General features: G+C 41.8%; 2 protein-coding genes across 2 annotated transcripts; one reads left to right on the top strand and one right to left on the bottom strand.

Annotated features, from left to right (window-relative positions):
- CHCHD2 (coiled-coil-helix-coiled-coil-helix domain containing 2) lies at positions 1 to 2,281 on the bottom strand. The gene is made up of 4 exons (XM_010125940.2): positions 2,120 to 2,281; positions 1,348 to 1,594; positions 620 to 779; positions 1 to 315 (listed from the first exon to the last, which is right to left on the bottom strand). The coding sequence occupies exons 1-4, from the start codon at positions 2,167 to 2,169 to the stop codon at positions 305 to 307; spliced, it is 468 nt and encodes a 155-aa protein (XP_010124242.2). The 5' UTR covers positions 2,170 to 2,281; the 3' UTR covers positions 1 to 304.
- A 3,413-nt stretch (positions 2,282 to 5,694) lies between these two features.
- On the top strand, positions 5,695 to 22,309 carry VKORC1L1 (vitamin K epoxide reductase complex subunit 1L1). Its single transcript, XM_086762858.1, has 3 exons — positions 5,695 to 5,906; positions 17,264 to 17,373; positions 18,067 to 22,309. Exons 1-3 carry the CDS (start codon positions 5,713 to 5,715, stop codon positions 18,291 to 18,293), a joined length of 531 nt encoding a protein of 176 aa, XP_086618984.1. The 5' UTR covers positions 5,695 to 5,712; the 3' UTR covers positions 18,294 to 22,309.

Raw genomic sequence — 22,309 nt, 5'->3', positions numbered from 1 at the left:
TACTTCTAGAGAGAGTTGTTTATTTATACAGAGTATCACTTACATTCAACACAACAATCAGCAAACCAGTTAACCCCACAATTAGCTCATTCTGCTTTATTGTTCATTCTCCCGTTTTGTGCTAAATTAACGAGCGGCTGTAAGTTGTATCACATCTGTAGCGGCTATGGCAGGAATGAAGCCACGAAGAGGACAAGAGTGTGAATGCATGAAGTAACAAGATATCAGACAGCTTTAGACTTTATTACCGAAGCTTTTTTCCATTCATAGGTCAGATGGTCTTCAGCAACCTTGCTCCGGAGGCTTAGGCTAAACCTGTAAGGTAGGAAGTTACCAGTTAATCCCAGTAAGTTTTGAATCCCTCGACAGCAGGCGGTCTTCCTTGCTATATGGCAAAAATGTGTTATGGTGCTCCCCCCGAACCCCATCAGGAAGCCAAACAGAAGAGCAATTTGCTTCAACTGACTTCACTATGTGTGCTCCCTATCAACCCCCATTCTTTACCGGATGGACTGGAAAAAAAAATAAAATAAAAGAAAAAAAACCAAAACAAAACAGGGTACTCCCATAGTGATTTTCCTGCTCAGCGAGCAGTGGTCCGGTAGCACTGTCTACTTACCATTAGCAAACCTGCACTGCTTCAGTACTTCACTGAAGCCCTCACACAGCTTGAGGTCAGTCTGGTTCTGCGCACACTCCAGGAATTGTTTCATTTCATACTGGCAAGGAGCAAACTGCGACTGCTGCTGCTGGTAGGCAGGCTGAGCGGCCTGCGGCTCCTGAAAGGCAAACACCTCCATAAACGCCCTGGCAGCAGCTCCAGCCTGCAAAGCCGCACCACCCCGGAACCGCTTGCTGTGTATTTCTTCCCTGTGTTTTAGTCAAACTGCTGTGTCACTTTTTACAGGGAAAACAAACAATGGGCTGAAGTACAAGGCAGTTCCCAGCAGTAGCACGAGACATTCTGAAGAGTTTTGTAAGTCACAAAACTCTGGATAGCACCTGGGCAAGGTAACAGGATTATCTTGATGTCTGAGCAGCACAAAAAGGTCTTGCAACAGATGTTACCGTCATCAGACCTGGGACATGAAGTCCTGCCTGAATCAGAGGGGGACTACAGTAGAAAACAAGACTAATGCCCTACCACAAGCACGTATCGCTCATGCATCCCTTTGAACTACTTTTAAGATACTCACAACCACCGTGGTAGTTGTTTTGGAGACTGAGTCACTAAAGTTACCCCAGCCTCCCCGCCATGATTTGTGTGATCTTTATGTCTGCACATAACTTGCATCCCAAGTTAACTGCACCTCATTAGCTGGTGTCCCTGGGTGTGCTTTCTCTTACCTGGTAAGTAATATCAGGCCTCGCAGCTTCAGAGTTGCTTCCTCCACTAAATCCTCCTGTAAGCGCGTGACCTATGGTATGGCCTACAGCAGAGCCGACAGCAACTCCGGCAGCAGTTGTAGCCATCTGTGCCATCAGACCAGGCTGCTTCGGTGCGGGAGCAGCCACAGCAGAAGCCGGTGCCGCTGCCGGGACGGGCGCCCGAGCAGCAGGCGCTGGTGATGCAGCTCTCATTTGTGGTGCCCGACTGCAAGGACATAAAGAGAAACCTCACATCATAACACCAAACTCACGCCGGGCAGAGGCTGCCTGGCCGCAGGGAACGGCTATTTGCATCTCTTCCTTGTTACACCCTGCACGTTGATGGCAAGGACTCAATGTTCTGGTGAGAGATTTAGGTATAACAGGGTAAAGTTTACAGGCTTGGTTTTGGCTGTGTTTTAAAGACTAGCCGCACCCCCACACCCCAAAGGACTGCGCTGTTCTGCGGGAAATGAGATATAACCTAAAAGGTGACTAAATAGGGCCTTAACGCTCAGGCACTGGATGGCCGAGCCCAGCGAGTGCCGAGATCCACCTCCACCCCCGCAAAGCGCCTAACCCCGCTCCGCTAACCGAGCCCAAAGTACTCAGGCCATCTCCCTCGCCATGTCCCCTATCACCCCCCCAACCCCCACCTCGGCGCGTCACCCAACCCCGGCATGGCGGAAAGGCCTTCACCGCCTGCGGCCTACGCGGGGGCGGGGAAGAAGAGGCGCCCAGCGGCCCTCACCTGGCGGGGGGCGCCACGCGGGACGTGCGGCTCCGGCCGCCCCTCGGCATCGCGGCGGGAGAGGTTCGCTGAGGAGAGGAGAAAAAGAGAGAAAGAGCCGGGACCGCCGCCTCTGAAGGTCACCCGACACCCGCCGTGCGCGCCCGCGTCACTGCCGTAACGCCGCACGTACGAGGGGGCGGGGTCTGCGTCGGCCACGCCCCTTCCGCCGCCCGCCCGAAGAGCGGGAAAACTGCCCTTGAGGGGAGGGCGGCGAAATGGCGGCGGGTCCGTCTGTAAAAATAAACGGTTAAACTGCGGTTAAACGTGCGCCTGCTGTGCGGAAGCCTGGAGGCAGCGGGCGTGGCCCCTGTGAAGGAGCCGCCAGAGCCCTTCAGCTCTCGCGGAATTGCTGCGTTTCACCCCAAAGTGAAAAATTTATTTATTAATGTATTTATTAATTATTTTTATACACAGCAGCTCTAACACGGGCTACATCGCGACGCTGCTGCAGTCACCAGTCGCTCCAGCAAGGCCTGACCCCATCGCAGCTGTCCCTGGGGGTCTGTGCAGCTGGATTGGGGTTTGGAAGGTGGCTGCTTTTTTTAAGAAAAAAAAAAAAAAAAAAAAAAAAAAAGCAGGGAACTTTGGAGACAGATGGTGAAAGATGGATTGAAAAGACTAGTATTGCATAGTCTAGGGAAGGGAACACAATAAAAATAGCAAATGGAAGAGAATAAATAGAACTCAGGCCTTCTACCGCATAGTCATGACACTAGATCCGGAGCTGTTACAATAAAGTGAACGGCACTAGGCTTATTTTCTTAAATGAAGGGAATTCTTTAGACAAAACACAAATTATTTTTGGAATCTGCTGTGAGTTATGAACCTTAGCAAGCTTTAGAAAAGAATGAATCATTTACTAAGGAGAAGGGCACGAGTAACGTCATACAACTTTGAATATAATTAAAATACAGTCCCTAGAGTTCACTAACTAAGTCTGGATATACCAGAGATAAAACTTCTGCTGAAATCTGATTCCTACTTACTCAGTCAACATAGCACACAAGTTGTCTGGGTTTTTTTTCACGATCTAAGACACTGAAAATAATGAAAAGAGTCCAGATGACTAACATACACGGCATTGGACTTAATGATCTAATAAACTCTCATTAGGCTTAATGGAAAGTGAAATTTCAAACTCCATTTCCTATTGTAAGCAAGCACCTTGCTTCTTATCCTGGCGTACGTATATCCACGTTCATCCCCAAAATGCGATTGCCACTGTGCAACTTTGCTATAAAGCCATTATTGTGACAAAAAATTCCTTGTTCACAGTTTCTTCAGTTGTAGCTATGTAAGACCGGTCATTTCAACATCTTGTATGTAAGAGGATGTAACTACTGTCTGACGAAGGAAGTGTGAATATTGTGAGCTTATATAGCAATAATAGCAATAATATAGCAATAATTAATAGTAATAGCAATCCAAAAGCAAAGCTTCAGTCAGAAAAGGAGTTGCTGTTAAGGTAAAATTTACTAGGAGATAAACACAAACCATATATCATATTCAGAACAGCGGCATCGCGTACGTTCAGACTGCTGGCGTTACTGCTCGTCTCTGCACGCATCTTCTCTCTGGTCCTTTTACTCTTGGCCGCCCTCCATTTTGGCTGCTTCCTCAGCAGCTCTGGGTTTGGGGTTTTGTCAAATGCCTGCAAAGCATTATGAGTTTTGCACACCAGACAGACAGTAAGTAATTCACTTCGGATTTGGCACTTTCTCTCCTGCAGTTGGCCCAGGATGCCCACGGATAGCTCCCGGAGTACGGCAGGACCGCTGAGAGCCTGGCAGGGCAGAGCCCTGCTGCCAGCCTGAGCGACGCTCCCAGGGCCCAGCATCCTGTGGTGCCCATTTGTGTTACAAAAAGAAAAAGCTTTGACTAGACTTTGTCTTATTTAGGGGCTAACCTGTAAATATATGAGATAGAGCGATTTAGTTTCCTGAAGCTTTAGTACGTGCTATTTTTTTAATTGCCTCTTCTATCTTGGTCATCTCCGCTCCTTTCCCATTGTCCCTCTCCCTTTATTCCCACTGATAGCAGAAGGCATAGCGTAGACAGCAGGAGATTTTAAAATTTAGTTTATATGCTAGCTAGCGTTCAAGCAACTCATTTCTTAATGAATGGTTTTCTCAACTCTCTTTAATTAATAGTTTTCAGTTTCCCCTTTTTTTTTTTTTTTTTTTGCTGGCGTAGGGATTCCTTCTTGCTGCTGAAATAATTTTGCAACACATCTCTCTTTGAATTCGTTTTGTTTTTCAGAACAATGAAGGCACGGATGGCATAACTGGCGGTATGAATGCTGCCATTGTGTTTTGTCGTCCTGCCTTCCTTGGGAAAACTCGCAGAGCTTCATTTTGTACTGAGTCGCTCTTCCATCTGCTAATGCCCGGCAATAACGTGCGTACAAGGAAATGGGGAAAGGAAGGAGAACAAGTAGCCAGTGGCCATCCTCAAAATAAAGCAATAATGGTGGTTATGGTAGGTGTTTACAGTAAGCAAAGATTAGTTTATGTTCAGCTAGTAGATGGCTTTTGTGTTGGTAGACCAGATATATTAGCTGGTTTCTTAAACTACAGCCGGACAGGCATTGATGCTACTTTTGATAGGAACCGGAGACGTGTGAAAGAAAGATGATCCGGCTCTGATTGCCTTTGGTTGTACGCCTCTAATTCTGACTAGCGCTATCGACTCACAGCTCTGCCAGCTATATTTAGAGGCGTGATACGAATGTGATCCTAGATCTGTGAAACAGATGACAAAATCCTGTTACTCAAGTGCAAAGCGCATTCTTCCAAAGATAAGCCTGAGCGAGGCTTGGGGGAATCCATCGACAGCTGCTCCAGAGCCAGGCGGAGCACCAGGTTACGGTGTACGCTAGAAAAAATAAACTTGTAATGCACTTTTTATATGGCTTCTCCAAATTAGCTTCTCCCAGAAAGCCACAGGGTAAACTTTGGGAACGTAACAGGCCCTCAGCAAGGTCTCTCGGCACAGGAGGGACCAGATAGGCTTTGTGTGGTTGCAGACTGCAGGGGTTTGGCTCATTCTCTCCAAAATTATAGGAAAAAAAAAAACAACCTGGAGCAGTCACTGCAGTGGTTAAGAGACCAGTGTCGCTTTAGCTATAGTGAAGGGGCACATCAGCCCTGAGGGTAACCTCAGCCGAGCTGGGTTTGGTAGCACTCCCTGAAACAGCCCAGATGCCCCCCGCGGCCCAGATCTGAGGAAAAAGGGGGGAAAATTCATTTTCCTGCTGAAACCGGTGGAGGTGGCGGGGGCGGGGGGGGGACAGCCCGGGCCGAGGGCTGCGCGCCCTGCAGTGTCGCCCGATGGCCGCCAGGAGGCGCCATAACCGCCACGCCGCGCCACGCCCACTCCTCCCCCGCCCCGTCCTGACGTGACGTCGTCGCGGAGCGCCACGTCCGGCGCGGGTGGGCGGGGTGGGGCGGGAAGGACGCGCCCGCCCAGCGAGCCAATGGGGTGCGGGCGCGCGTGCGCGGCTGGTCGGCGCCGGGCGCGCGTCGCGGGCTGAGGCGGAGGGAGGGGGTAAGATGGCGGCGCCCGTCCTGCTGCGAGTGTCGGTGCCGCGCTGGGAGCGGGTGGCCCGCTCCGCCGTGTGCGCGGCCGGCATCCTCCTCTCCCTCTACGCCTGCCACCTGGAGCGAGAGAAGGGCCGCGACCTCCACTACCAGGCCCTGTGCGACCTCAGCGAGCGGGTCCGCTGCTCCGCCGCCATCACCTCCAGGTGAGGCGGGGATGGGACCCGGCGCTGTCGCCGCCTCAGGCCGCCGCGGGGAGAAGGAGGCTGGGGGCGCGGGGAAGCGGCGGGGCCGAACGCTGCCTCCGGCGCCTCGAGGGTCGGGGCGGGGACTGCTGGGGGTCTGGCCCGGCTCTCGGCGGCGGCTGTGGGCCGGGGCTCGTCCCGGAGAGAGCTTGCCCGGGGCACAGAGCGGGCTGGGCCTGGGCTGGGGGCTCGGGGCGGGCAGGCCGTGGAGGGGGGTGTCGGGGCTCCCGGTTTAGGCAGCCCCTTCGCTGGAGCGCTGGCGTGGGAACGGCTTTTTCCGGGATCTCTACGGGCTGGAGGGTGAGGCACCCACAATTTCTGTGTTGTAATCGATGGTAATTAGGTAGCGTGACAGGCGTTTTAGTGGCAAGTGCACGTTAGAGTAAAACCTGTAGGTGTGGTTAGTGGTTGAGGCCAACATAAACATGTACAATTGTAGGTGATTGGGTTTGGGTTGTTTTTAATTGGGCTATCTGAATTGCATTTTCATTGTAATGTCACCTGGCAGCGCAGAAGATTGCCTTCATGATACAGAGGAAGTGCTTAATTCAAGAGAGATTTGAATGCCTCGGCAGCAAAAGCCCAGTCCAAATCCTGATTTATTTTACAGGCTTCCTGTCAGTAATTACTTTAGCAGTTGTTTTCTAAAGGCCGGTTGTTCTTATTTCTGTTAGGAGAGTCAATATATAAATTTTAATATGCTGCTAGCTTGACTTGTTGTCACGTAACTAGTTGATTGAATTACAATAATTAAAAGCCTTAACATGCCGTATAGTTACAAGTTCTAGCAGTATAAACATGCTTTAGGAAATACTTTCAGGTGTAAATTGGCCAATAAACTCTCCTAAAAGCATATTCTCAAGTATTTTGACTAAAGAAATAAGATGATTTGTCCAGCAGTCTTAAACTGCTCTGTGCATATGTGTCTGTGTGTCTGTGTATAAGCATATAAAGACATATGGAAAGGTATCCACCAGTGAGGAGCTGGGAAGAGGAGGGGTTTGGTTCTTCGGCAAACGTGTCTTTTAAATGCTGCTTCTTTAATGAAAATGTCGTTATTATCACGTAAGTGTCTTCAGCTGAATGAGTACTTGAGGTTTTTTTAAACTCTTTTTCTTTTTCTCTAAGTGTAACCTGCCTAAAAGCTGTCACAGTTCTTACAGAGGTACTCGCTGTATTATCATGACAAGCTGGTGGGGGAGAATATGCCCGTACTCTGTCAAGGTGGAAACTGGTTAAATTGTTTAGGCAAAACCTACAGGGAATTCTTATTCTTAAAGCCTCTTCTGTGATGACAGGAGTAGGGTTGTGTTATGTTACAGAGATGCGTATCTATGGCTGTCTGAAAGGAGGCTCTTGTGATTGAATGAGGGCTTTAACTCTGCTTTTCTGTCTGTCATTAGATGATCTTTAGTTTATTAAGTTGTTTGTTCATGTCTCTATTTGACAAGTGTCCTGAGATGAGGCGTTTCAATCTGAACAGGAAGAAGACTCAATAAACTTGCCAGATAACTTAAACTTTAAATTTATAAATTATGCATAGGCTACTGAGGTTAAACCACGTGAGTATCATCAATGATCTAAATTCTACCGCAGCTATAGAGGTAAAAAGAGCATAACAGGGATTTAAGCACCTAAATACCCTCTGCAGTAGCCTCTTCATGTATAGAATTGGTCCTTCATTAGCTTTTAATTGTTACTTACAAACGCTGCTGTTGAGACAGGGAATTTGAAGCACTAGTTTTAATGCATGTTTACTAAATGTTTTGAAGAAGTGAAATAATTCCAATTATATCTTTAGGTATTTCTAATTACAGAATAATGCTTGGTAATTATAGTGTTTGTTAGTAGTGCTGCTGCTGAAGTGTTGAGTATGCCGTGGTAAGATCTGTAAATAAAATATGCAGGAATTCTAGATAATAATATGAACAGTTAAGGATAAAATCAACTAAAATCTCACTAGCAGTTGCTAGGAGAATCGTGCGGGGAGCCGGAAACATTGCAAATGTCAGGATAGCTCATCGTAATTAGAGAAGGTGGTAAAAGGAGATTATGGAAAAGGAGCGTGCAAGTTCTGTTCAGTCAAACCATATTTGGAGAAGAATGTGCTTTCAGTGCTGTACAGGACACAGACAAAAAAGGAGTATTACTTTAAAACTAAGACGAGAGGGCAAGCTATTAAACTTTGAAGTAAGAATAACCTTGAGATAAATTGATTTTATTTTCCACGTTGCCACAGCTCCCCATCCATCAGTCATTCCTTCTCCCCCTGTCCAACTGAATATTCCTTGTTATGACCATGCATCGCCAAAGTTTCTCTGAAACTTGATTTCTAAAAGGAACTTTCAACTACAGTTTAGATTTCACCGAAGATAGCCGTTTCAAATACAGTGTTGCAGCATTTTCACACGTAACACAGATTCAACTTTCAAATTTTCATGAAGCTATTACACTGGCAATCACATTAGCTGGTTAGCAGAGTTAACTCTACGAGTGAAGTGGGTGACAAACTTGTACTTTGTGGCTTTTACTAGCTTCTAGAGTGTTCATTTGGTTGTAACATCTTTTATTTAAGATTTACTAATGGAACCTGGAAAGTAACAATCTTCACATTTTGCGTGTTGACTCTAACAGTGATCTGAACTTTAAAAAGCACATCATGGTGTTGAGATTTGTTTTAACTGTATAGAATAATCAGAATAAATTGATGTATTCTTCTTAGAGCTGAGTTCTGGTCTTTGGGGAGGATTTTTTTTTTTTTTTTTTCACTAATAAGCTGTTAGTGTTTCCAAGTCTTATTTTTAAGCCAAATCTGGTATTGGCACAACAGTGACAACAGAAATGTTGTGAAGATTAACAGCATGCAGAGGGAGGAGCATGGAAAATCTTGTATCAGAGACTGACTCATCCAGAAGATTATGTTGGGGAGATACCTTCCTAGTATCCCTTATTCAAAATATTTATGGTCGGCATATTTCCTGCTTTTATCATGGGGAAAGTTCATGAAATAGTTTTAAAAGAAAAACAGCTAAGGACTATATAATGACCACTGTCATTTTCCAAGAAGAGATAAGGGAAGGTATTGGGGAAACACCTAATGTTTTCGTTCGACAATTGCTCTAGGTTTTCGAAGTGAATTGCTGTCTTACATTTGAGAATAATTAAGTGGCAGGAATAGCTTGGTTTATAATGAAACTGGCTAATAGCAGTTCCTGAAAAGAAAAATCTCTTTATTTTTGCTGTTACAATAGTTTCAGAGAAGTAATTAAACTAATAGACAAGTTTCAAGTAGTATGGATAGTGGTATGGCCTGAAATAAAATGCGACACTTGAGTAATGCAGAGACTCTGAGCTTTTTTTTTTTTTTTGCTTTGCTCTTTTGTGTTCCCTGGGAGACTTTTGGGTCTTTTGATATGTTTCTGTTTTCTGTCTTGATTAATTTAAGGCTCCTGCAGAGCAGATTAGTGGATGGCACTCTTAGAAGGAAGTTTTGTGGCCTGAAATGTGTTAATGATGTAACAACTTGAATTCAGGTTTAAGATAGCTGGCATGAGTGACCAAAGGGCACATGTCACTGTATATCTTTAGCAATATTTGTCGCTTTTGGCCGGCTGTGTATGTGAAGAGGTTTAGAAATAGTCAATATTGATCTAGCTTAACATCTTTACCCTGGCTTACTGAAGAGGTTCTAGAGTCAAAATAGGATTTTAAGAATCCGTGTTCTTCTGGATGTAATTTGATAGATGACATGTTTTAGGGATTCCTTCATGCTAATGTGTAAGGCTTGTTGTCTTCTAGTTGAGCTACTCTGAAATGCCTATTCTGAAAAATGCATGTCAGCCTTATGTCTTCTAGTGGATACATCAAAATAATCATCTGGTAGTTCTTGAAAATGTACACCTGTAAAATTTTCCGTGTGTTGTAGACAGATCTTTGCAGACATGCAGTTGTCTTACTGGGTTTGCTAAGTGTGGCCTGTGATAACTGTAGTGTTATTGTATTGTTCTGCTCACCTTCATAAATCATTTTAAGCAGTGAATTTAGACCTGTGTAAATGTTATATTTTAATTGCTCGCTCTTGTGACATAGTACTTCAATGCTGTGTTGTGTGAGTATAAATAATAATGCTGGTGTAGAGCTTATTCCTCTGCAGAGTGTGTGTGAAGTCAACGCTCTAGGATATTGAAGTTAAAACTTTGACCAGTGCTGGTTTTTCAGTGAAACACACCTTGCTAAAACTATTGTTTAGGAACATTATTTTAGCAGTTATCTTATATTAATAAGTTCCTGATGTCCCGGTATTTTTTTTAATTATTATTTTTTTATTGCAAGCAGGTGTTCAGATATGTTTGAAGTCAACGGCTACAGCTGTTAGGCAGCCCATAGACAAATGAGGCCCCTGTGCTTTTTAAAAAAAACTTTACTAGTTTTGAAATTCTTTACTAGTCAGTCATTTCCTTAACCTGAGCCAAATTATTGGTTTTGTTAGGCATATTTGATTCTATATAGAAAAAAAATAGAAGTTTGATTAAACTGCTGAAGGGCAGTGTATGGAGCAGCTGGTGCTCCTTCAAGAGGGATAATATTTGTGGTTCTTAGGCTACTGAAATAGTTTACATTAAAATGTTGCCTCCTGACACTCAGCTATAATCTGTCTGTAATTTAAAATTGGTTGTTGTTTATTTCTGAGGTCTGTGAGTTAGATAGCAGCTGTAACAGTGCTTCTTCGGTTATTCTGTAGCAAGAATTCATTGTTTCTGCTGTCTGAGGAAGCTTTGAAGCTCTCCAGTTTGTTGTTTAGGCAGGGGGAGATCCGTGTAGACAGAAGTCTTATCTAGTATGTCCGAACGCTTTGCTTCAGCAGGGTTTGGAGTGCTGCAGTTCAGGATGATGGTGGATGGGCATAGCTGTGGCTATATGAGCATGATACAAGTTTTACAGCTAAGGATACTGAGCCAAAAAAAAGCGCCAACAACTTGAGGCCAAGGGAGGTTGTATTATTTTGTTTCTTTAGCCTGGTTTCTAAAGAAGATTTTGCCTTCTTGTGTTGTGTATTAATAATTTATTTTACAACATTTCAAATTTTTATGGCAAAATTTCACAAAGGATACAAGTTACTCTAGTTTTATAGAAACAGATTCAGTGCCAAAGGGGAGATGAGAGGGCGTCAAAGTAATACCTCTGCTGAAGACGGGAGGAAAAAAAAAAACAAAACCTCAGCTCATGCAGTAGGTTATCTGTCCCATTTGGTCTGCCAGCCAGACGGGCAGCACACGTGCAAATGGGACGCAGAGCTGATAGGTAATGGACTTGGTTAGGGAGGCAGGGAGCACAGGAGGGTGTGAGCTGGGAGGGATCTGGTTATTCTGTGCGCTGGGGAGGGAAGGTATTTCAGGAACATCTGTGAAAAAGCAGCTTCATTCTTCATTCATTGCTTCAACTAAAGCAAGTTGTTCCTAAAGCAGCAGAATCTGATAGTTTGAGCAATTTTTGTCTCATCTTTTTAACAGAAAACTGACGACTGATGACTTAATACTTCAGACTGATACAATATGTAGTGGCTGAGGCATGTCTTTTATAAAATGCAGCACTATTCTAGCTTTTTTTTCCCCCCCAATCTTACAGCGTAAACACGAACACGTGTATTTTTGCTTTTCATAAATACATCATTTCTAGCTTGACTGGAATTTGCAGTAGGGCTGACAATCATTTTGCCTGATGCAAAGTGCCTGTAGTTCAAATTTGGGCTTAGTTTATGATAGCTTAATATAAGAGATTATGTAGAAGGAATACAATGCTGTTGGCTTGTAGCTTGAATAATCAGTGCTTCTGTGGAGACTGCTACAAAATAATTAACCGCTGTCTGCTTGAGATTTTGATGATCTAGACACTGAGATTTTTCCGGACTGTTTCTGAGGTGGAGCTGGAGGATATGTAGAACAATCCCATTTGTTTATGGTAAATACTGCTAATAGATTTAAATATGAAATGAAATGAATCAAAAATTTTGAGCTCTCTTGGCAAGCTTACAAAAGGGAACTTTTAATCTCCTTTTTCTCATGGCTTCTAATTGAAGGCTTTGACTTAATTTATTAAAAGTGTTAGAGTGGCCTAAGCAACCTTGTAACCGTGAACTAGGTTTAATCCAAAATCCTCTAGTGAAGCTGTAAAGAAGCTGCAACCAAAGTTTCTTAACGTTGCTGAGTATTAACATGCTCCAGATCCTTTGACCTTTATATGAGCTTTTCACTGAAGGCAACGTGTGAGCGTAGGCCAGCTTTACTCCCCTCCTGAGAACTTTCATTCTGTACCATAACTGGTCTGAGAAGTTAGATTACATTTAAGGAAATGTGCATATCAGTTGTCCAGTGTAAGCTTTTTTTTATAGAAAATAATATTTATTGTTTCCTCAGGGTTACAAAGTGGTAAATGGTGCTTGCTGTTGATAACAAAATAATACTTATGGGATGAAAAACAATCCTGGAATGAGGAGCTTTAAGTACGTTACTACTACTCAGAAAACCAAACTTGAGTTCTATACTTACAATTCTCTGAAAATATAGTTGGTTTTTTTTTTTGTTATTGTTTGCCATTTTCTTGCAGCAAACCTAAAAATTGAGAGAGAAATGTGCTGGAAAACCTGTCACTGCACAAATGCAGTGTTCTCAGATTTTTAATCACACATGCCATTTAATAATCTGGTCTCCTGAATGATTTGATAGCATTTTCAACTAGACAAGTAGTATGATATGTGTGCCTTGTTCAAGGCATCTCCTACTTGCTCGTGTCAGAGACATGGTACTATAGCTGGCCGGACTTGACCTGATCTAGTATGGTTATTCTCACGTCAAAAGGAATATACAGTAGTTAGTTCTTTTCTTGACATGAGAGCTGAGGATTGCCAAGTGAAATGCGATTCTGGCATTCGTCACTGGAAGATGTTGTGGAAGTCGGAAGTATGCGTTCAGAAAGGATCTAGGTCCGTTCAGGAAGCCTTCACAGTAGGCTACTGAGCTTGTTGATGCAGGTGAAACCCCAGTTCAGAGGTTTCTTAAGCTGATTCTTAATGATGATTGGGGAATGATCTCTTTGTAAAAGCCCTTAAAAACATGTCCTGCAGGTAACTTTCAAAGTTGGGGTGCTTGGCTAGAAAAAACAGTAAAAACAGTGTAGCATGTCTTATAGAGAGTGGATGAGATAATAATCCGACTGGTGGCTAAATAGATATTTTTGTGTGTTTGAGTTATGTTTGGCAGGCTTGGAATTCTGTTACTTTTTGATCTGATACTGGTAACTCTTACAGCTTTTAACTTGTTAAACATGGAGGTTGTTTACTTGCCCTTTAAAATGACTCAGATACTGCACAAGGTTCTTGGTTGCCATTCTGCCAGTGATATTGTCTCTGCTAAATTATGGTTAAATGTTTCGAGTTAGTCTACTCACATAATATACTGTTCTGGAACATTGAGGATGTTCATAGTTGTGCAGAAGAGGTAATAATTTAACAGTATCAGAATTTATTGGAGAGATGTCACTTATGGATCAAATTTACCTCAGTTGTTCCTGTCTTCCTGTTAAGAAGTGTCAAGTGCATGCAAATACTGCTTTAAACTTCTATAAATGCAACACTTCTGAGGTTTGTTAAATATCACAAACCAGAAGGGACACCGTTTAGAGGATGGATAATAATTTTTAAGACCTCCTTTTGGTAAAAGGAAATGCACACTGGACTAGAAGTCACCGTAGTATTCCATTTTAGATGTTGGGAAAATACATGAACAATTCTAAACACTTTGTCTTGGATTTCTTGAATCACCATTCTGAAAACTTTTTTTAGGAACGTTCAAAGTTGTACCTGCAAAGAAATGACTCAGGCCGTCATCTTGAACGGAGAGGGAATTTGAGTTCCTTAAAACATACAGGAAGATGTCTTAAAGATTTACTTTAAACTTCCTTGAAGTTAATTCAGACTGCCTCTTTTTTTTTTTTCTTTTTTGAAGCCTGGGTGTGGCAACAATCGGCTTGCCACATGTGTTTGTCATACTGCTCTGAATCATGCAGGGTGACTGCCGTGTGATTTTCACAACAGCACACTTGACCGCTGCAGGGGTGGGGAGCCACAAGTCAGTACCAGGAACAAGTTGGTGATGTTGGCATATGCAGTTAATTGTACTTAGCGTTCCATATCCAAAAAGTTGATCCAAGTTAACAATAGTTCTTGTAAGTTATATTCTTTAGAAGAAAGGCAAGATCCATTAAGGACTTCTGAGCAGTTTATAGTCCTTTATACTGATGGTTTATTTCTTGGAGTTTATTATCTTGTTAGGACTGCAGTCTTTCTACTTGCCATTTGTTTGCCATATGTTTTTTTTGACTTTCAAAGTTATAATTATTCAGGTGTTATTTGCATTATTTTGATGTAAGAAGGAAGATTATAATACTCAGTCTTCTTCCCCCTTCCAATTGCTTGCAAAAGTACTTGGTTCGTTGTGCATTTTAGCGGGTTTTGGAACCTCCTTGATAGAATTAGGGGATTGTTAGCCTCTTCAGTAAAGAAATTAGGTCAAAATAGAAATATTAAAAGTTTTTAAAAGTGCTTCATGTTTTAAACTACGGGCTTCTCAGGTATCTTGAAGCATGTGGGCTAAGATGCCAGATTAGAGCTGTACTCCATGGACTGAAATGTGATACTTGATGTCCTTAAAGCTGCTACAAGGCCAACAAGATACTTGATGAACTGTTGCCTGTGGAAAATGCTTTCACCGTGCTCTGACCTTCTTGCAGCTATGGACAGGTCACTTGAGGACACTGTCAGGAAGGGCTTGAACTCATTACCTTTCCATTAGCAACATTTTATTTACTCGCAGAATAACTGCAGGGTCAGATTCTGTAGTCAAAGTTTCTGATGGTTTAAGGTTGGGTTTGCTCTCGAACATGACAGGATGTCATGAGCATCAGAAGTGAGAGCGTACAGCTAGGGCAGGGAGAGGGTAGGAATTCAGTATCCTGCAGGTACTTTGAGCTAGGCTAATGTAGGGTTATGCTGTTTAGTTTCTCGGTAAGGAAAGCCTGAGTGTGTTCAAATAGAGTTTAATGTCAGTCTACAAAGAATTCTCACTTGGAGACTAGAAAAATAAATTGCACCTGTGGGTAGTAAGCTGAAGCATCTATGAATGTGGTATTACAGAAAAATAAAAATATACTATTAAATGCAAAGTGATGATCCCTTTAATATATTTGTCTGGCTCTTTAATACTGCATTTGATGGCTGGACAACTGGAGACAGTTGTTACATGTGCTCCGACTGTCTTATCAAAGTAAGGCTAAAAAATAAACAGTTCTGACTTAAAATCCTGGTAACATTCAGTGTGTAGGAGGAAAGTCTCACCATAGCTGAGATTCTTGGAACTTGCAGTATTTCTTTATAATGTTTGCTTATGTATTGTTGCATAGTGTTTGGTCTTTTTTAAAATCCCTCCTTCTAGGAAGCATGGCTCCCTCAGCTGTGAAGTGCTGCACTCGTATCCCTACAGCTGCTTTTCCGGATCTGTGCCATCCGTGCTTGATGCTTCTTCGCCCACAAACTATACCATACGCTCATTGGGACCGTTGGCCTTTGTAAGCTGCAGGGAGTATGTGTCACCAGCCTTGTCCCCCACAGCTTGCGCAGCCCCAAACGGGCACCGGGGTGACTGCAGGGAGCAAGGCAGTATTGCACTGCTCCTCTAAGCAGTAAACTTTGTGTCTTCCTGACCCCTCTGCAGCTCTGGGATGTGAGGCGTTGTCCACATGGCAAAGCAAGTTGGTCTTTTCTGTGCTAGCTTGAAGCTTTCTAGTAACTTCAGTCATTTATAAGATTTGAGACCAAACAAGTTGAAAGTATGTTTGTTTTTTTTTTTTTTTACTGTTCATGGATTTAACATGCTTTCTAGGAATTGGTACCTAATCCTCTGCTCAGTTTCTTGGGGAGAAGAGCACAAGACTTGGGTATAATAGTTAATTGCAGACAGTTACTAAGTTTGAATTAAAATTATTAATTCAAATATGTTTTGAAAATATTGCACAAATGGCTGTGAGATTAGGAAGTATTTTCGAGATGGTATTGTACTTATTGTGGCACCTTATTTGTGTGAGGAAACTGATTATAATGTGGTGGTAGCCTTTCACTGGTCTCAGATGTACGGTGAAGTATATCGGCAATGTTCCTGTAGTGTGCGGAGGGCAAACCTATGCTTGGTTTAGTAGAACCACTGTCTCTAGTACAACAATCTCTGCGGAAACTGCGCTTCTGTTGGCGTGAATGTAGTACACTAGTGCCTTCTGCTGCAAAAGCAGTGAGGAGTTGCATTTTTTTTTTTACAGGGTTATGTGACAGTTAAGCTAATAATGTAAACCTAGGCTTACATTTCTGCAGTGTTTGACTTAATGCTCTGAATACATGCTAGCAGATATCCTAATGTTCTCTTGTAAGTGGATTAAGTTGCATGTTGAAGTAGTGTTAACTACTTTTCAAATTTTCAAGTGACACTAATTAATATGGTCCTCACTTTGCTTTTACAAATAAGGTGGTGATCTGCATTAGGGCATCAAATTAATGATTTCTAGCACAAATACATTTGCTAATTTAATAGTTCATCTACCTTACTGCAGTAGCAATTCTTTACGGCTTCTGCTGCTTTCTACCTTATCACTAAAAAGTTGAAGGTCACGTTGTGGTTAAGGTGCTAGTTCAAAATGTCGTGCTTGCAAGGGCTCTAACAAATGAGATCTGTGAATCTTGTTACGGTACCATCCCCAGCTTGTTTGCTTGACAGATTTGGGTTCCCCCTGAGGTGTTAGACTGATCAGGAGCCGCTGAGATGCAAACATAAGTTCCTGTTTATTGCTCTGGTAAGTGCTGGCAGAGCTCGTAACAGCTAGTTACCAAGTTTTAACATTTTCCTGCAACTATATAGTGAGCAGGTGTCCAGCTTGCTGTGGTGAAGGGAACTGCTAGAGATGATGTTTATTTGACAGAAGAGCTTTGAACTAAAACCCTGGGAAGCAGATATGGTATTTAATGAAGTTGCAACTATGTGAACTTGATAGTTTCTGGCGTGTCAAATAACTTCCATCAGCGGTGTGTGGGATAAAGTTGTACCTAGTGCACCCCCTGTTGCAAGCTGCTTGGCTTTCAAAGATACTCCTGAACTTCATGTAGGACTGCAGTGATTATGTCACAATGTATGTATCCTTTTTTTTTCCAAGTGATGAATTAAAAACACTGATGTAAACAATAGGTGCCCAAATACAAGTTAATCAGTTTCACTGTTTTACAGATGGGGTCGAGGATTCGGTCTGTTGGGTTCCATCTTTGGAAAGGACAGTGCAATAAATCAGTCAAACAGTGTTTTTGGACTCGTGTTTTATATACTACAAATGCTACTTGGTAAGTACTAATTCACTTTAAAGCCTAAGGTTTATAACAGGTCTGTGGTGATGAGAGGAGTGTGTTATACACTGCACAGTTTGCAAGAGACCAGATAAGTGCATGTGGGTTTTGGTTTTTTTGTAGCACCAGTCTAATGATACATCTGTCCAAAGGGCTTAAGAACCCGACTAAGAACAAAAGCAATTGCATTTTCTCCTGCCACACTATTAATGATATAAAAGTCAAGGCAGTTGCTGCATTGCTATTTGCACCTAAATATATTTTTGCATTAGGCTGCACAATAGAAAAGAGAGGAAATAAAAATGGAATTTACAAGTTTTACAGGAGTAATAGAGTAGGCAAAAAAAGGGCATGAAATGTAATTTATGCATATTTCTTCGTAACTATATGGTCTGCTATAAAGCTATTGATAGACCTAACTTGACCAACCTGTAAGTTTCCTGTAACTCAGGAGTATGGAAGATGGTAAATACTATGCATACTCCTTATCAAAGGACTGTCGTACAGAACCTAGAAGCTCCCTTCCAAATAGCGATGTGTCAGCCATGTTGAGCTCGTGGTATTTTAAACAGACTTATGTAATACAAACTTGCTAAGTAGCCTTCCGTTTGAATTTGAGTGCTTTGGTTTTTGCTTTGTGTGGAGCGGGGAATGAGAGCAGCGGTAGTAACTTTCTCTCTCTTGTTGCAGGTATGACAGCAAGTGCAGTAGCAGCTCTAATCCTCATGACATCCTCCATAGTGTCTGTAGTAGGGTCATTGTACTTGGCATACATTCTGTACTTCGTGCTGAAGGAATTTTGCATTGTCTGCGTCATCACATATTTGCTGAACTTCATTCTCTTTATCATCAACTACAAACGACTAGTTTATTTGAACGAGGCCTGGAAACGGCAACTCCAACCCAAACAGGAATAACGCCTGTTTGAACTTTTGACTGGCAGTCTGAAGACCCAACTTCCATTAAGTTTATTTTGCAGTAATTTTTTATTCTCCATATCAGACACTTTCCCTGAGAATCATAACTGAATTTTTAATTATAAATTTGAAGGGGCCCTAGATATTTTTTTTGTGCTAACCTTCAACTTAAATGTGGTCCTGAAAGAAAGCTCTAATACAATCAAAGACAAGCTTTAACTTTACTTTGAAGGAGTTTTAGCCACAGCAAAACCTAGACTCTCTCTCTTCCCCCTCCACTTGTGAAGTGGGTAACACTTGCTATAAAATATCCTGTATATAAATTCAGGTATAACAAGATGTGATTGTGACATTAAATATTCTAGGATAGCATTACCATATTTAATGTTGCCATGTTTACAGTATGTGTATGACTTTTTTTTTTTTTTTTTTTTTTTTTTAGCTGATGGACTTAGATTTGACTAGGACTTATACTGTAAATAAAATTAGAAATATTGGTTTCATCCCTGGAGAACTCACTGTACAATCAGTTTTGTTAGCCTAGGAGCTGTCAGTGTTCAGCTAATAGTCAACTGACATGATGGAAGAAGTGACCTCTATAGAGAACACCGTGTTGCTGCACTCACTGCCAGTGCTTTCACAAGAATGATGGTTGGGTTTTGTTCCATTTTGTTGGGTGGTGGTTTTTTTTGTCTCCAGTAACGAAAAATGGAATTAAAGCTGAAACCTAAAGTATGTTCGTTAAACCACAACTTCATTAATTTCTGTACAGAATGAAAATAGCTTAATGTGGTCAATAGAAAGCTGCCACCGGGGTATTCTATGCAGATTGGGGGTTGGTGTATCAAAGAGCATTCTTTGAAAGGACTTAATTTCCATGCAGAGCTGTTTCATTTTTAAACTGCGGTCAGACAGCCAGTGTTACTAATGTCTGATGTTATATGAATACCGCGGTATAAAATTGCAATTTGCAGTGGAAGCCACTGACTGAGCGGGATAACCAAGTAGTGCACTGAAGAAGAGTTACTTAATTGATCTTCGTCAGGATCTTTGGTTTGTGCTATATTGGGAAATGAACTTTAGGCCTGACACATAGAAGATCCCTTGGAAGGGCAACCTGTTTAGTGGGATAAATGAGTAAATGTGCTCTTGAAAATGAAATGTGATATAGTGCTATCATTGCTCTTTCTAATAACTAATTGGAAAAAAAAATTAAACTGCAGATTTAAACAAAGGAACAAAATTATAAATGTTTTTTTCTGCACTCAGTATTCTAAGGCTGAATGTTAAGTGCCTTCTGTCTTAAAATCTTAAACCAAATACTTTGTGTTGAACTTGGCAGGCAGAAGTGTCCTTGCTTTAAAACAAACAAATAAACAAAATTCCCAGGAAACTTGCTGGGGATAGAAGAGTATTAAGAGATCTATTTTAGTTTTTAGACTGAGAAGTGGTAGCAATATTGTTTCAGTTAACTTAAATCCATGCGATAGAAGGTTGATAATGTGATTCAGAAAAGTAAAATACCCGTTTCAAACTGTGTGACACCAAAATGTATAGGTTCAGCTACTTTCTGTAATTGGTGCTGTGCTGCTTTTTGCCCTTGTCAGCTTCTAAATATGAAGAATTCTAACTGCGTACCCATTTATTTAAAGAATTAGTTTAACTAATTGTAGGATTTTTTTCTTAAACATGAATGTCAGAGAGACACTTATGTTGTATGGCTAAGTGGATTATAAACACTAAGTTGTTGAGGATAAACTTGACTGTGAAACATGCAGTGTTCCGTAGAGAAAATAGAATTTTTAGATTGAACTCACAAAATAGTATTTAAATTACTACTGAAGTAATTTTCTGGTTTGTATCAAGGATGTAGGTGGAAACTGCTTTTATGTATAGAGTTCTGTGGTATGAGTAACATCTGTTGCATGTAACACTAAATTACTTGTCCCTCTTGTCTAACAGTTTTAGGCAACAATTCATTAAATGCGTTTTGTATTGACCAGAGTATAGTTAAAGCTTGTCTTGATGTTTAGTTCTGTCTCTCAAATGCCTTGAACTTTGATATGAGGGGAGTGAATGATGTTAAACTGATCCCTCAAGGCTTTGCTCTTGTTCTCTTACAAGCCTTGGGGCAATATCACTGTTTAATATGTTGTACAGATTTATTTTGATGCATTCCTGTGATCTACACTAAGGCATCTTTTTCATCCAAGGAAGAGGCGAACACGTGCTGCCTGAAATGGTTAGTCACAGCGCTAATATCTCAGAGCAAGCAGCAATGGAGACAAGTAAAATCAATGATTACTTGGTCCAATTTCTGCGTGTAGTGTGCACTGAAAAAAAGGAAAAAAAAAAACCCCATCAGCTGAAAGTATAGGTGTTGACGAACTTCACTGTGTCTTGTGCTTGTCTGTGTGGGCATAGTCTGTTAATTCAGTTTGTTCAGTAAAATTGTTTAGGGCCAGGTTTTCAGCAGTCATGTCTGCAGTCCTTGTTTGTGTGCACATAGGGATCAAATCGAATTTGAGTTTGGTCTCCGGAAGAATTTGCAGCTGCACTTTGTGCACCAACTTGCAAATCTGATCCTTAATTGTGAACTCTCTTGTCTTGTGTGCTTTTCTTGCAGTTACTTTTTACTGGAAGTGATTTGCTAGAAATGGCCCTAACTCTTCCACTTTCTCTCTTGTGCTTCAGAAATGCAGTTGGCCTGAATAAAGGGCAAAATAATATTAGCAGTAGAAATTTGGACCTTTGCTTCCACTTCTTTGACACTTTCCTCGTTGTTCCCAATGACAGAAACAGCATATTTCTTCCAGTAAAATGTCTCAGGTTACAATTAGTAATGTGATGGAAATTAGATGAGTGCTTCATGCAACTGCCCCCCTGCCTGCCCCAAACCAAAACAAATGTTGTGGCAAGTAGGTGGTTGATATTAATTTGAGCTTTACAAATCCAGAGGCAAATTCTGAGAAATCTTGAGGATGTAAGAGTATGGGTAAAAAAAAAGCTAGTAAATAATACCAGGTCTGGCAGAGGGACAGGGGGGCAGTATCATTACACAGATTCTGGTTGTGGTTTCAACGCTCGTTGAGAATGGGGGGGGGGGGGGTGTGTGTGGAAATGAATAATCTACAAACAGTGGTTCTGAATTTGGGCTTTACCCCTGCCCCGGCGCTCAGGAGTTCTGCGGGGAGGGACAGATTGGAAAGGCCAAGTAACCTCATCCCAAAACCTGCTTAGGAATTAAACATTCCTGAAATCCTCTTACTGTAAGGTACTCGCTACTCTTAAGGCCAACGAAGCATTCAAGTCTCATTTAGGAAATGAATGTTCTTGGAAGTTTCTTACTGTAACGTGTTTGCAATGCTAAGGCCAATGAAACATTCCCTGCCACCTTCGATATCTAAAGTGACAACAAATCTCTCTTATTATGAGATTTCTGCATATTGTAGTACACATTTGTCTTCTGCTGTACAGAGTCTCTTGATTGTTCAAAAAGATTGGTGAGATGCTTCAGGCAGCACTTGATGCTCCGAATTTATATGAACTAAAGTCAAAGAGATTTAATAGCTTTGGTTCTGCCAATGTTGTTTAATTGTGATCTAGACAAAACTAGTCCAGAAAAGATGAAGTATTCTGTTACCATAAAACTGTATTAAGCATGGCCTAAATATTAGGTGTTTGTTCTGTATAGTATGTTCCATCGACTATTTATTACTAGTGCTTTAAACTCCAAATCAAACATCCATTTAAATGGAGTCATTGGGCAGATGTTCCTTTTATCAGTATAGGTTGAGAGATTCTCTATTGGAGGTTTAGGATACAATTTTGCTAACAGGTAAAAACAATGTAAATATGTATGAATTCTATTTGTTGCACATAACTTTTTGGTATAAAAAAAAAATAAATGTAGAAATTACCTGTGGACGTCTTGCTGCAATCATTCTTATGCTGCATTCATGCAGTCCAAACGTAAGAGCTTGAATAAACCCAATCAGAGGCCTTTTTGGACTCAG

This window comes from Chlamydotis macqueenii, chromosome 19, assembly GCF_036417535.1.
Source record: "Chlamydotis macqueenii isolate bChlMac1 chromosome 19, bChlMac1.mat, whole genome shotgun sequence".
NCBI lineage: Eukaryota > Metazoa > Chordata > Aves > Otidiformes > Otididae > Chlamydotis > Chlamydotis macqueenii.
The sequence above is the reverse complement of the archived record's forward strand: the minus strand, read 5'-3'. Positions and strand labels throughout refer to the sequence as shown.